The following is a 12,246-nucleotide window of genomic DNA, read 5'->3' on the forward strand; positions in this document are numbered from 1 at the left end:
AAATAACGACTTGGATCGCATTATTGAGGAGTTTGGTGATAAAACGAGTGATCAGGAGATGATTTATCGGTATGCACTGCTATGTAGAGGTATGTAAAAAATACAGCGAACAAGGGGTGGGGCAGGGCTGGAGATGCAGTACTGAGTGTCCTGTTGATATGCAGTGCCTTTTAAACCTGTTTTACTGTGAAAAAAATACTTTTAAACAGCGCATCTAAAATAAACTGCGCGTGTGAAAATAAATTGGACCTGACGCGCCTGAGACGCGCTGAATAAATGGACCGGAAAGGGTTAATGATATAAAAAATATCCAGTCAAAATGTTTAGTAGAGTACATTTTCAAAATACTGGTAGTAGGTCTACAATAGGCTACCCTACTCACTCACATTTCCCACTTCACAGGGCGGGAGCAAGGCCACCCGAGGTGATGTTTAACAACATGGAGTTAGTAACAAATGAAACATAGAAAGAGAGGGGCTCTGCCTCTTCGATGGCCCAACACATAGAAGGGGGGTTCTGTCACTGAGGAGACCCAACAAGCAAGAGAGGGGTCACCGCCTCTGAGGAGACCTGACATAAGAAGAGGCTCGCGAGCCAGAAAGGAATAAATATGGAGTCAGTAAATATTAAAACATATAAAGAGAGGGGCTCCGTCTCTTCCAAGGTCAAACATATAGCAGGGGGGTTCCGTCGTTGAGGAGACCCGACAAACAGGAGAGGGGTCACCGTCACTGAGGAGACCCGACAAACAGGAGAAGGGTCACCGTCACTGAGGAGACCCGACAAACAGGAGAAGGGTCATCTTCTCTGAGGAGACCCGACAAATAGGAGAGGGGTCACCTTCTCTGAGGAGACCCGACAAACAGGAGAGGGGTCATCTTCTCTGAGGAGACCCAACAAACAGGAGAGGGGTCACCTTCTCTGAGGAGACCCGACAAACAGGAGAGGGGTCACTGTCACTAAGGAGACCCGACATACGAAGAGGGGTTCCACCGCTTGGGGGCCTACACATAAATAGAGGCTTCAGAACTTGAAAGAGAGGAAGAAAAGATCATGTGATGCTGAAAGGTGGGGTTTGGCCGGGGGTCCCCTCTGACTCGAGTAGAACCCTCCTCTTAGAGGTAAATGAAGCACAGCTTAACAAAGGGTTGGAGAAAGTGGAATCACTAACCCCCCAAAGGATGGACCCCTGGCTCCCCACTAAATACTCCTACATGTGTAGACAGACAAAGAACCGCCAATGCATATAGAAAACAAAGAAAAAGAGAAAACATTTAACACAAGTAGAAAAGAAAACATTTAACACAACAAAGAGGTTAGTAAGTTGCTCCCTACTAACTATGTGTAGACCATCTGCACAGTGGAATGGGAAAACCCCCTTTCTTTTTAGGGGGAAACCTGTGGTGGCCCTGGCAGAAAGAACAAATGTAAGCTCAACTGCTGATGAGGTCCAGCGCCCCATATTTTTGATTAGGTGCTGGTTAATTTTCGCTCGTGTTGCTGATGTGGCTGCCCCAATTCTGAATGAATGAGGAGTGTAGAATTGCAGGGGAAGTCCTGTTCTGGAAACCAAAGTGGAGAGTTGAGAAGTGAACCAATGCCTTGATACAACAGACCGGCTTGAATTGATGAACAGGGTGTCAAAAGATGAAATGGGTTTGCGCTCTACATGGAAGCATATGGGCATAGAGGATAGTCCATTTTTTATTTATTTTTTGATGCATTATTATAGATGCCCAGTAGATGGCAAGCTTGTATTAGAAAATTATTAGATACTGAAATCCATATTAGCCGCCGTAATAATTGCATGATAAGATGGGAACAGGATTGTCCTTTGTTGATAATATGCACTGTAAATATGTTATTGCAGTAGAATAATATTGATTTCTTAGACCAAAGATGACCCCATAGCTGAGCTGCCGAGACTATTGGATACATTTTGAGAAGAGCTGTGGATGTTTGATGCAGTTTTCGATTTCTGTAGGCCATACACTGGAAAACCATTGTTTGTTCAAGAGACCTCCAAAACCCAAAAATGAGGCGTCCATAAGCATAGACCGGCCGTTCCAATTCTGAATAAGAGCGGACCACATTTTAATGTATTTCATAGCTTCTGATGAAATATTGATGTAGGAGTCCAAGTTTTTTGCTGACGATGCAAGAGCAAGTAATCGAGATATAAACGTCTGCCCCTGGGGGGATAATGTGAATTGCAAAGTTGAAATGACCCAGCAAAGAGAGCAGTGCACATTTCCTGATTGTTTTACTGATCTGGAAGTTCTGGATAAGAAAACAAATGTGATTGAGTTTAGATACGGGGAGGCTGGCTTCGAACTTTCCTGCGTTCAGTATGATTCCTAGAAATTCTAGAGAATGAAGGGGGGCGATTTGTTTTTTCTTCTAAAATCAGGACACCAACTTCTTTAAATAAACTCTTAGGATTAGTGATTGCTTCTGCTGGTGGATCTGAGGGAGAGATCAAAAGAAAATCATCAAGTAGGTGGAGCAAAAATTGAACATGGTATGCATTAAGAAGTATCCAGCATAACGCTCCTGAAATATTGTGAAATATCTTCAGGCTGCTGCGGCAGCCGAAAGTTGAATGAGTAGCAAAATAAAACTTTCCTTCCCAACATATACCAAACAGGTGGCAAAGAGAAGGATGGATTGGCATTACTTTAAATGTGTCTGATATATCTGCTTTTGCTAACCATGAACTGCTAATTTAATTGTATAAATTGCGTCTGATTGCATGAATTGCATCTGAGATGATAATGTAATGAAGAGAGAATTGATCATGAGGGATGAGCGATTTGATGATGCTGGTGCTTGATCCCCCAGGTGCTGATAAATCGATGATGAGACACTTTTTTCCTGACATTTTCAGAGCGGCAATGCCAGTAGGATTAATCCTGTAGATTGGAAATGGGGGAGCCTTAAATGGGCCGACTATAAATCCTTTTTTTATTTCTTTTTCAATGAGAAATTGAACTGACTCTAGTTCTTGATTAGCAGAATGGAGGTTTTTGCTTTGAAAGGAGGAAGAAGGAATTTGAGTCCGTTTGAAAAGCCGTTTTCCAGTCCACCGATTAAGTAACTGGTGAAAATCTTGTCTGGATGATTCAGAAGTTTTTGTGATAATACCTTAATGTTTATGGGAGTGGAGACTGTGATCATTGAGCATTGTCAATTTGGAGCTACTGGGCAGATTGCTTAGAGTGAGCATCCCTGCAAGTACTGCACATGTGAATATAATTGCGTTGTCTGTTTGAACAGAAACCGGTATTGAAATTTTTGCAGATTTGTCTTCCTCCTGCAAATCTGATTCTGCGCCCATATTTGCCTTGCCTTGTGGATTACCCGGGGGGGGGGTGAAGAGTGTATGGAGTTGGGGATGGAGATTCTGTTTGAATAGTGAGGAGGAGTGATGTTGACTGCTGATCTGGAGGAGGATGATGCTATGGCCCGAAATGTCCTGTTAGGTGACTTCAATATCCATCTCTCCAACCCCAGCCACTGTGCCGGATTCCTCCCTCTCCTTTACTCCTTCGACTTCTGTCTCTCTCCACCCCCTCTACTCACAAAGCTGGCCGTCAACTGGACCTCACCTTCTCCAGGGCCTGCTGCCCCTCCACCCTCTCTGTCACCCCCCTGGACCTCCCTGATCACTATTTCATCTCTTTTTCTCTGTCTCACCCTGCTCCTCCTACCCCCACTGTTACCTCTCGTCGTAACCTCCGCTCTCTCTCCCCCCGTCCTGCCTCCACCGCTCTCTCACCTCCCTCCTATCGACTCCTTCTACCAACTCTCTGTAGACTATGCTACCTCCACCCTCTTCTCCTCCTTCACCTCCTCCCTCGACTCCCTCTGTCCCCTCACCTCCCCAACCCTGGCTCTCCTCTGCGCTCCGCAAGAGCGGAGGGCTTTGTTATTTATTTATGGATTACATTTTTTGCAAAGGGGCTGTGTTTTTTTACTTTGTCGTAGTTTCAGTAGTTTTTTTTTTTATAACATTGCTTATGAAACTGCTAAATTATAACATACTATCATTATATGAGTTACCTGCAAATGGCAGTAATTTGAAACGTTGAATAAATGTTGTCAAATAAAAAAAATGAAGAGTTCTCTAAACCCCTTGTACTGTGTGATTCTATTTGGTCAATGAAGCTTGCCAGGGCTACTTTCAACGTATCTCAGTTGTTAATAAAGAACTGCTTGGTATAGCATATAGATCTTTTTTATCACTTAAGAATAAATACAGCAAATGTTTGCCTTATTGACGCACTACCTGTTACACTGCTAGGAACTTGGCAGCTGGTTTAGTTTGCTTCCGGTAAATGATTGAACACACTGCATAGAGCTGCATGATTTCTTTAAACGAAAAAGACACCAGCTGCATCAAAGACTGGAAACATTTCTGCTAAAAATCGCTCTGTCCAGTAGAAGAAGGGAACATTTCACATGCCCGTTGTTATTTTTACATATATTTTTGTTTTTATTTCGTTTGATAATTCACTGATTGTGAGAATAGCATGTCTTTAAAACTTGGACATAAAAATCTAAATATTCTACAATGAAGCATTTACTGTTTTTCAGGTAAGCATTTCAACATTTAGGAACAACTGTTGTATAATAACTCTAGAGAAAATTATGAATTTTGAAATATTATGTTTAATCATTCAATATCTTGAAATACCTATTTTTAGACTGAAATGCCGTGAAATAAGTCAATGTTTACAGTGAAAAAATACAGCACTAATTATACATTAGTCTAACACTGTCAGAAAGTAAACAAAATCATATACATTAAATGTTAATCAATTTCTTTTGATGTTTTTTTTTCTCGATCTGGTCGGCTACGGCGAGAGCCCCGGTCTTTTGTACTGAATGCTGGGGTAGAGCGTGGCTGCATTGGACTGCGTATGAAAAAACTAAATAAAAAACAAGTTGGTTCCAATTTTAAAGTCAGTGAAGGAAGTAATAAAGTAAACCACAGTACAGTAATTGCAGGCATCAGTGTGTATTAAAATGCATAAACAGATCTGTTTGTGTTGAGTGACAGCCAGCAAGCAAGTCAGCAAGCCTCCCTGTCTGAGCCTAACTGGTGGTGAAAACAAACGAAGGCTTGGCATTTGAAATTCAAAGGTGCAGAGCATCATTAATGTAAACATCAAGTTGGTAAGCAGTTTTATTCTACATTTTTGTATTTTTCAGAAAAAGCAATACATCAACTGAAGTATAAACATAAATAAGTTAATAAATGTGCCTATCTTGTACAAAAATAAATGAACAATGACTTCACCAGTAATAAATTCTTCAAGTCACTTTGTTGTCTCCACAGCCAAGGTATATGGCACTGTTGCAAATATTTTTGTTTAAAATCTTATTATGTTTTTTTTTTCTTTTTACAAAATAAACAGAACAATTTTCTAAGCATTATAACCCACAACAGAGTGTGCGTTAAGACATTCTTACCAGTATATGTTGTAAATATTACTGTCATTTTAGATTTCACATTAGTGGAGCTGAGAATTGGAAATGTTATAATTTGCACTGTTGCACAGTTGAGAATCCTCAGGCAAAGCGCACCAGCTTGAGGGCGGGGGAAGGGATTTGCATTGGAACATCACATCAGCTGCAAAGCTTAGGTGCAGACAGAAGTAAGACATCACTTAAAGCTTGATCTCTATTAGATTACATCATCCCCACCTGCAGGGGCAGTGTATACATTTGAGGAGGTCAAGCCTTTAGTCCAAGCACGTTCAGTGCTTACACATTCCTACAGAACAATGTGTGCAATTATTTAAAAAAAAACACACACATAATGAAATAGATATATTAACATCACTCTTGGATTGATACCCTAATGAACCAGTTGATTCAACTCTAAAATTGTGATTGACTATATTAAAAACAATGACAATAAAGTGTCTTAATGAATTATTAGTGCTTTAGAATGTAAAGCCTATAATTACCCAAAGCCTGCAAAGGATCGGTGCCATGAAGGAGGGCATGTAATGGAGACATTCGCATTTTGTGGATAGGCAGCTTATCACAATGTGACCTTATGTTACCACCTTTAAAAAATCAGCTTGGTTCAAAACAGAGACAAGTAAAAAATATTGCAAATTTGGGCAAAAAACATGGTTTGATTTTTTCAGAAATATATAAAACCTCTTAGATTTTTGCCTAAAATTTTAGAAGGGCAATTTCCCACTCATTCTTTAACAGTGATGTCTATTGACTTTCTTTACTCCATTGCACATGTACTCCCCTGAGCTTAGAGCTGCAATTATTGCTCAGTCTCTGTTGTGGTTCCATCCTGAAGAAGACAAATAAAGATGAGTTAGTCCAGACGATACTGTCAGACAATGGACCTTGAAGAATTGGGGTATTATAGTGTGCTAATGTACTAGAGTGGAGACGGACACACACTTCCCAGAGTGTCTAACCACTGCACTGGAGAGCCAGGCTGGTTCACAAGAACAGCGTCAGAGCTCGTCTCACCTGTAGGGTTCAGAATCATCACAGCAGATGCAAAGCATGTTGGGAGTTCTGGTTTGATTGCTGTGACTCTGGGAATAGCAGTGGATTCATTACGTTGTTTTATGTTATTAGAATTGTTATTGTGTATTAACTGTTATTGGTTATGATGGATGATACTTGAAAAGTTATTTTGAAAAACTTGACTATTTTGGGTGATCCTGATCATGTTTGTTGCCCTGAACAGGTGAAGCCGAAACATCTGTAACAGTTTTTGAAGACACCAAAAGAGTTCTTGGCATGTTCAAGTCCAGAAAATACTACAGTTTTTTTACTATGGTGTTGTCTGAACCCATCACTATCTCTTACCAGCTTATAATGGTCTTTACGCCATGGATAGATGGAGAGATAGACTGAAAGAAACTACATGGATATTTCAATTTTGGGTGTTTGTGATGCCTCAACAAAAGAGCCGGGAGTCTAGCTGTGGGAGTCCAGCAAGGGGAGTCCAGCGCTAAGACACTGGTCGAATAGATCCACACCTAACAGCGCTCTGGAAGAAGCCATCTACTAGTCAGGTCTGTATCCTCCACCCCACTGCTCCTACTGTGCCTTTTGTCTTGCTTGTCCTGCTATGACTGTCTCTCACATCCCTGTTCTGTCCTCCCATCCTCGTCCTCTGCCCTCCCTCCGCTGTTGCTCCTCCAACCCCTCTAACCTCATTTCTCTGCCTCTCCCCCCCTCCCGCACACTCTCTGGTGCACTCTGGAACTGTCACTCTTCTGCTAACAAAGCTGATTTCATTTCTGCCTTTGCCTCCCACCTCTCGCTCGATTTCCTTGCTCTCACTGAAACCTGGCTGTCCCCTGATAACACTGTTACTCCTGCTGCCCTGTCCTCTCTCTACGTCCTGTCCCATACCCCGCGTCTCATCGGACGGGGAGGTGGGACGGGTCTTCTCCTCTCTCCCTCCTTACTCTTTTCTGTCCCCTCCGATCTCACCTCCCTCTCTGTCACTACCTTTGAATTTCATGCAGTCCAACTAACCTCTCCCTGTCAACTCCTGCTCATTGTTCTGTACCGCCCCCCTGGGCCTCTCACTCACTTTCTGGATGAACTCGACTATCTACTCTCCGCCCTCCCCTCTCTGTCTACCCCGACTGTCCTGTTGGGTGACTTCAACATCCATCTCTCCAACCCCAGCCACTCTGCTGGATTCCTCCCTCTCCTTCACTCCTTCAACTTCTGTCTCTCTCCATCCCCTCCTACCCACAAAGCTGGCCGTCAACTGGACCTCACCTTCTCCAGGGCCTGCTGCCCCTCCAACCTCTCTGTCACCCCCCTGGACCTCTCTGATCACTATTTCATCTCTTTTTCTCTGTCTCTCCCCCCTCTCCCTGCTCCTCCTACCCCCACTGTCACCTCTCGCCGTAACCTCCGCTCTCTCTCCCCCTCTGTCCTTGCCTCCACTGCTCTCTCTCACCTCCCTCCTATCGACTCCTTTTCACAACTCTCCGTAGACTCTGCTACCTCCACCCTCTTCTCCTCGCTCACCTCCTCCCTCGACTCCCTCTGTCCCCTCACCTCCCGACCTGCTCGCCCCTCCCCTCCCCATCCCTGGCTCTCCTCTGTGCTCCGCTCGGCAAGAATCACACTGCGATCTGCTGAAAAGAAATGGAAGAGAACCAAACTCCCTGCTGCCCTAGACCTTTACCGCACTCTCCTCTCCTCCTTCTCCTCTACTCTCTCCTCTGCTAAATGTGCTTATTTCCAATCTGTAATCCAAGCCTCCACTAACAACCCACGTAAACTATTCTCTACCTTCTCCTCCCTCCTAAACCCTCCCTCCTCCTCCTCCCTCCTCTATCTCCCCTGACGACTTTGCCTCCTTCTTCTCTTCTAAAATCTCAGATATCCGCAAACTCTTTAACACCTCTCCCTCCCCCGCACCCCCTCCTGCTCCAACCCCTACACCCACTACATCCCCTACTAACTCGCCCTCCCTCTCCACCTTCTTGCCCCTCTCAGACTCTGACCTCTCCTCCCTGCTCCAGGGTCACAAACCCACCACGTGTGCCTTGGACCCCCTCCCCACTCACCTCTTTCAAGCTGCTGCTCCTGCTCTACTCCCCTTCATCTCCTCCCTCCTCAACACCTCTCTACTTTCTGGCATCTTCCCCTCTGCCTTCAAAAAAGCCTCTATCACTCCCCTCCTCAAAAAACCTACCCTCGACCCCACCTCCCTCCAGAGCTACCGTCCTGTCTCCCTCCTACCCTTCCTCTCCAAAACCCTCGAGCGGACTGTACACCGCCAGCTCTCTGCTTTCCTGTCCAACCACTCTCTGCTTGACCCTCTCCAATCTGGCTTCCGCTCTGCTCACTCCACTGAAACCGCCCTCCTGTCTGTCACCAACTCACTTAAGTGTGCCCGAGCTGCCTCTCTCTCCTCTGTCCTAATTCTCCTCGACCTCTCTGCTGCCTTTGACACTGTTGATCACTCTATTCTACTATCATCTCTTGCTGACCTGGGGATCTCTGGCACTGCTCTGGCCTGGTTCTCCTCCTACCTCTCCAACCGCACTTACCAGGTAACCTGGCGTGGAGCAACCTCCACACCTCACCCTCTCTTAACTGGAGTCCCCCAAGGGTCAGTCTTGGGTCCTCTCCTGTTCTCTCTCTACACCCGCTCCCTGGGCCCCCTCATCGCATCCTACGGTTTCTCATACCATTTCTATGCTGATGATGCTCGGATTTTCCTCTCCTTCCCCACCTCTGACTCCACCATCTCCTCCCGTATCTCTACCTGTCTGTCTGCTATTTCCTCCTGGATGCACTCGCATCACCTCAAACTCAACCTCTCTAAATCTGACCTCCTTTTCTTTCCCTCCTCCTCCCCCTCCTCTGATCTCTCTATCTCTGTTCCTCTGGAATCTACCACACTCTCTCCCTCTTCCTCAGCTAAGAACCTTGGAGTCACCCTGGACCCCTGCCTCTCTTATTCCCAGCACATCTCCACTCTGGCACGCACTTGCAGATTCTTCCTGAGCAACATCCGAAGAATCCGACCCTTCCTCACCAACTATGCTACCCAGCTCCTGGTCCAGGCCCTGGTACTCTCCCGCCTAGACTACTGCAACTCCCTCCTGGCTGGCCTCCCTGCGTCCGCCACCCGTCCGCTCCAGCTCATCCAGAACTCTGCCGCTCGCCTGGTGTTCTCTCTACCTCGCTTCGCCCACGCTACTCCACTACTCCGCTCGCTCCACTGGCTCCCGATCACCGCTCGCATCCAGTTCAAGACTCTTGTACTAGCCTACAGATGCCTTGATCAGACTGCACCCAGCTACCTCCAGACCCTCATCTCTCCCTACACCCCCACTCGACCTCTCCGCTCCGCCTGCACTAGAAGACTGGCTCCACCTCCGCTACGCTCCCCTACCTCCCGAGCCCGCTCCTTCTCCACCCTTGCTCCGCAGTGGTGGAACGACCTTCCTACAGATGTCAGGACTGCCCAGTCCCTGACCACATTCCGGCGCCTCCTTAAGACTCACCTCTTCAAACAGCACCTGTAGAACTCCTCTGTTGTATCCTGGGACACTATCACCCTTCATTTAAATATGCTTTATTTTGCTCTTATCTGCCCCCTATTTTACTGCATTTAATCCTGTACCTCAGAATATTGTAATCTGCCAAGTGTTTAATCTGTAGTATTTTGTACTTAATCATATCCTGATGTAACTATCACTATTTAATCATATCCTGATGTAACTTTCACTATTATCTGCTGTATTATTGAATTGTGGTTTGTCACACTTGAGAATTATTGTATTTCTTGTTTTTATTGTTGACTTATATTGTAACACTTGAATGTATTTGTATTTGCTTGCGATTGTAAGTCGCCCTGGATAAGGGCGTCTGCTAAGAAATAAATAATAATAATAATAATGCCTGTATTCATGTCTCACCATTAGGTTTCCCTTTGGAACTGCAGAAGATGTAAGCTCTGAGCTGTCCTTCTGTTTGTAGATGCATCCAAACCATTTCCTATACTCCATTCTCACCTGGTGATAATGAAAAAGAATCAACAATATGCCAGCGTGACGTTCAGTCCCTAGGCTGGGGAATATGGGTTTCTATAACGTTGACTGAAAAGACTGATATTGTATTGACTGTGGTACCAGTATTACCAGTCACTCTGCAGAAACCCATTCAGCGTGCTTCCTGTCTTGGCAGTCATCATTGCGCAAACCATTTTTGGGGATATAATGAAAAACAAATTACATGGCCGTTAATAGATACTTTGTGGGCTACTTACGGCCCAATGAAATGGGATGGGATGGAAAGACTATCTATTCCAATTGCCCGTAGATGCCTCACTTCCAATGCATTTATTCATTAGTCCCAGTAATAGTTGCAGAGCAGTATATAATGGTCATTGCAACTTGCAGGACCAGTGATCCAACTCAAGGATATCCCTGCAAAATACTGGATAGTAGCATGGCATAGGTAGATGCGGACAATGGCTTCTTACCTGCTGGTTTAGCACACAGTGCACCAGGAAAATAAAGGGACCCTGCAGTGAGTTAATAATGACAAACGCAAATCTGAAGAACTCCAATCCTTGAAAGAATCCCAGGATCCAGCTGCAGCCCATGATGAAGCACTGTGCAATGGCTTTGAAAGTCAGCAGTCTAAAGAAACACAAATCCACAGAATTAGTTTTTTATAATACAGATTGTTTTAACTTTCAACCAAGCTGAGACTATTCATCCCATTCATATGGGAGAGAAGGAATCTGCGATGTAAATCTCCCTCCTGACCAGCAAAGGCACTGTGTAAGGGGGGTAGTACGCTTCCCCATAGATGGGTGGACTCGACGGAAGGTGGTAACCGGAAGTCGGCCATTTTGGGGCAAGCACGTAGCTGCAAAATTGCTGAACAACTCCATTGTGGTCATTTGTGGGATAGGCGGCGATTGGATAAACCCTGGTGCCAGGCTGATCACGGGGAGTACAAAGGGAATGCAGTTACGTGAGTACAGCCCCTTACGCTGAGACGTGATTCTCAACTGGAGCGTGTGCATGTTTGTTTTGTTATTGTTTGTGTTTGTCTTGTTACGGAGGAGGATTGAGGAGTTTGAGAGCTACTGCCACTGAGCCAGCACGTACCCCCAGATCACTATCCCATTGCACAGCACAGCATGGACCCAAGCACCACTTTCCCCGTGAGTCTAGGAGCACAGTTTTTGTGCTGAGGATTGTGGATTAAGGAGTGTGCAACCTGCTGCATTGGTTTCCCCTATACCATTGCTGGTATAGGGGCGACTTCTTATATTTGTGTGTAACTTAAATAAATACGAACGTTCTTTTGGTAGATAAACTACTGTGCGGACATTCACTTATTCACAGAGCACATGTCATCCTGCCACAGGGTGTATAATACTAACGAAGACTAGTATCAATGACTAGAACAATTATTAATGCCCACTTTAAAGGTGCACTAACATTATCCCTGATGTTGTACTGTAGATCTTTTAGTTCTGAATATATATATTTTTCAAGGACAGCGCTAAAAATTCCTGTGCGCTAGGTTACATAGTTCAGATTTATGCAGTTCTAGTGAAGGTGGCGCTGGGTCGCACGGTCCAGCAGAATGCAGTTCTAGTGAAGGTGGAGCTGGGTCACACGGTCCAGCAGAATGCAGTTCTAGTGAAGGTGGCGCTGGGTCACACGGTCCAGCAGAATGCAGTTCTAGTGAAGGTGGAGC

The 12,246-nt window shown here is 45.0% G+C and overlaps 1 protein-coding gene across 3 annotated transcripts in view; it reads right to left on the reverse strand.

Moving 5' to 3' along the window:
• Positions 1–5,175: 5,175 nt before the first annotated feature.
• LOC117965577 (adhesion G protein-coupled receptor E3-like) overlaps positions 5,176–12,246 on the reverse strand; it is a 47,194-nt gene continuing 40,123 nt past the window's right edge. For all 3 annotated transcript variants that reach the window (XM_059008031.1, XM_059008030.1, XM_059008032.1), the window contains 3 exons: positions 11,012–11,171; positions 10,446–10,541; positions 5,176–6,322 (listed from right to left, as the gene is read on the reverse strand). In XM_059008031.1, the coding sequence (XP_058864014.1) occupies positions 6,293–6,322; positions 10,446–10,541; positions 11,012–11,171 (286 nt within the window). In that variant the 3' untranslated portion in view covers positions 5,176–6,292. The remainder of the gene's footprint in view (positions 6,323–10,445; positions 10,542–11,011; positions 11,172–12,246) is intronic.

The sequence above is a fragment of the Acipenser ruthenus genome, chromosome 36 (genome assembly GCF_902713425.1).
Source record: "Acipenser ruthenus chromosome 36, fAciRut3.2 maternal haplotype, whole genome shotgun sequence".
Lineage (NCBI taxonomy): Eukaryota > Metazoa > Chordata > Actinopteri > Acipenseriformes > Acipenseridae > Acipenser > Acipenser ruthenus.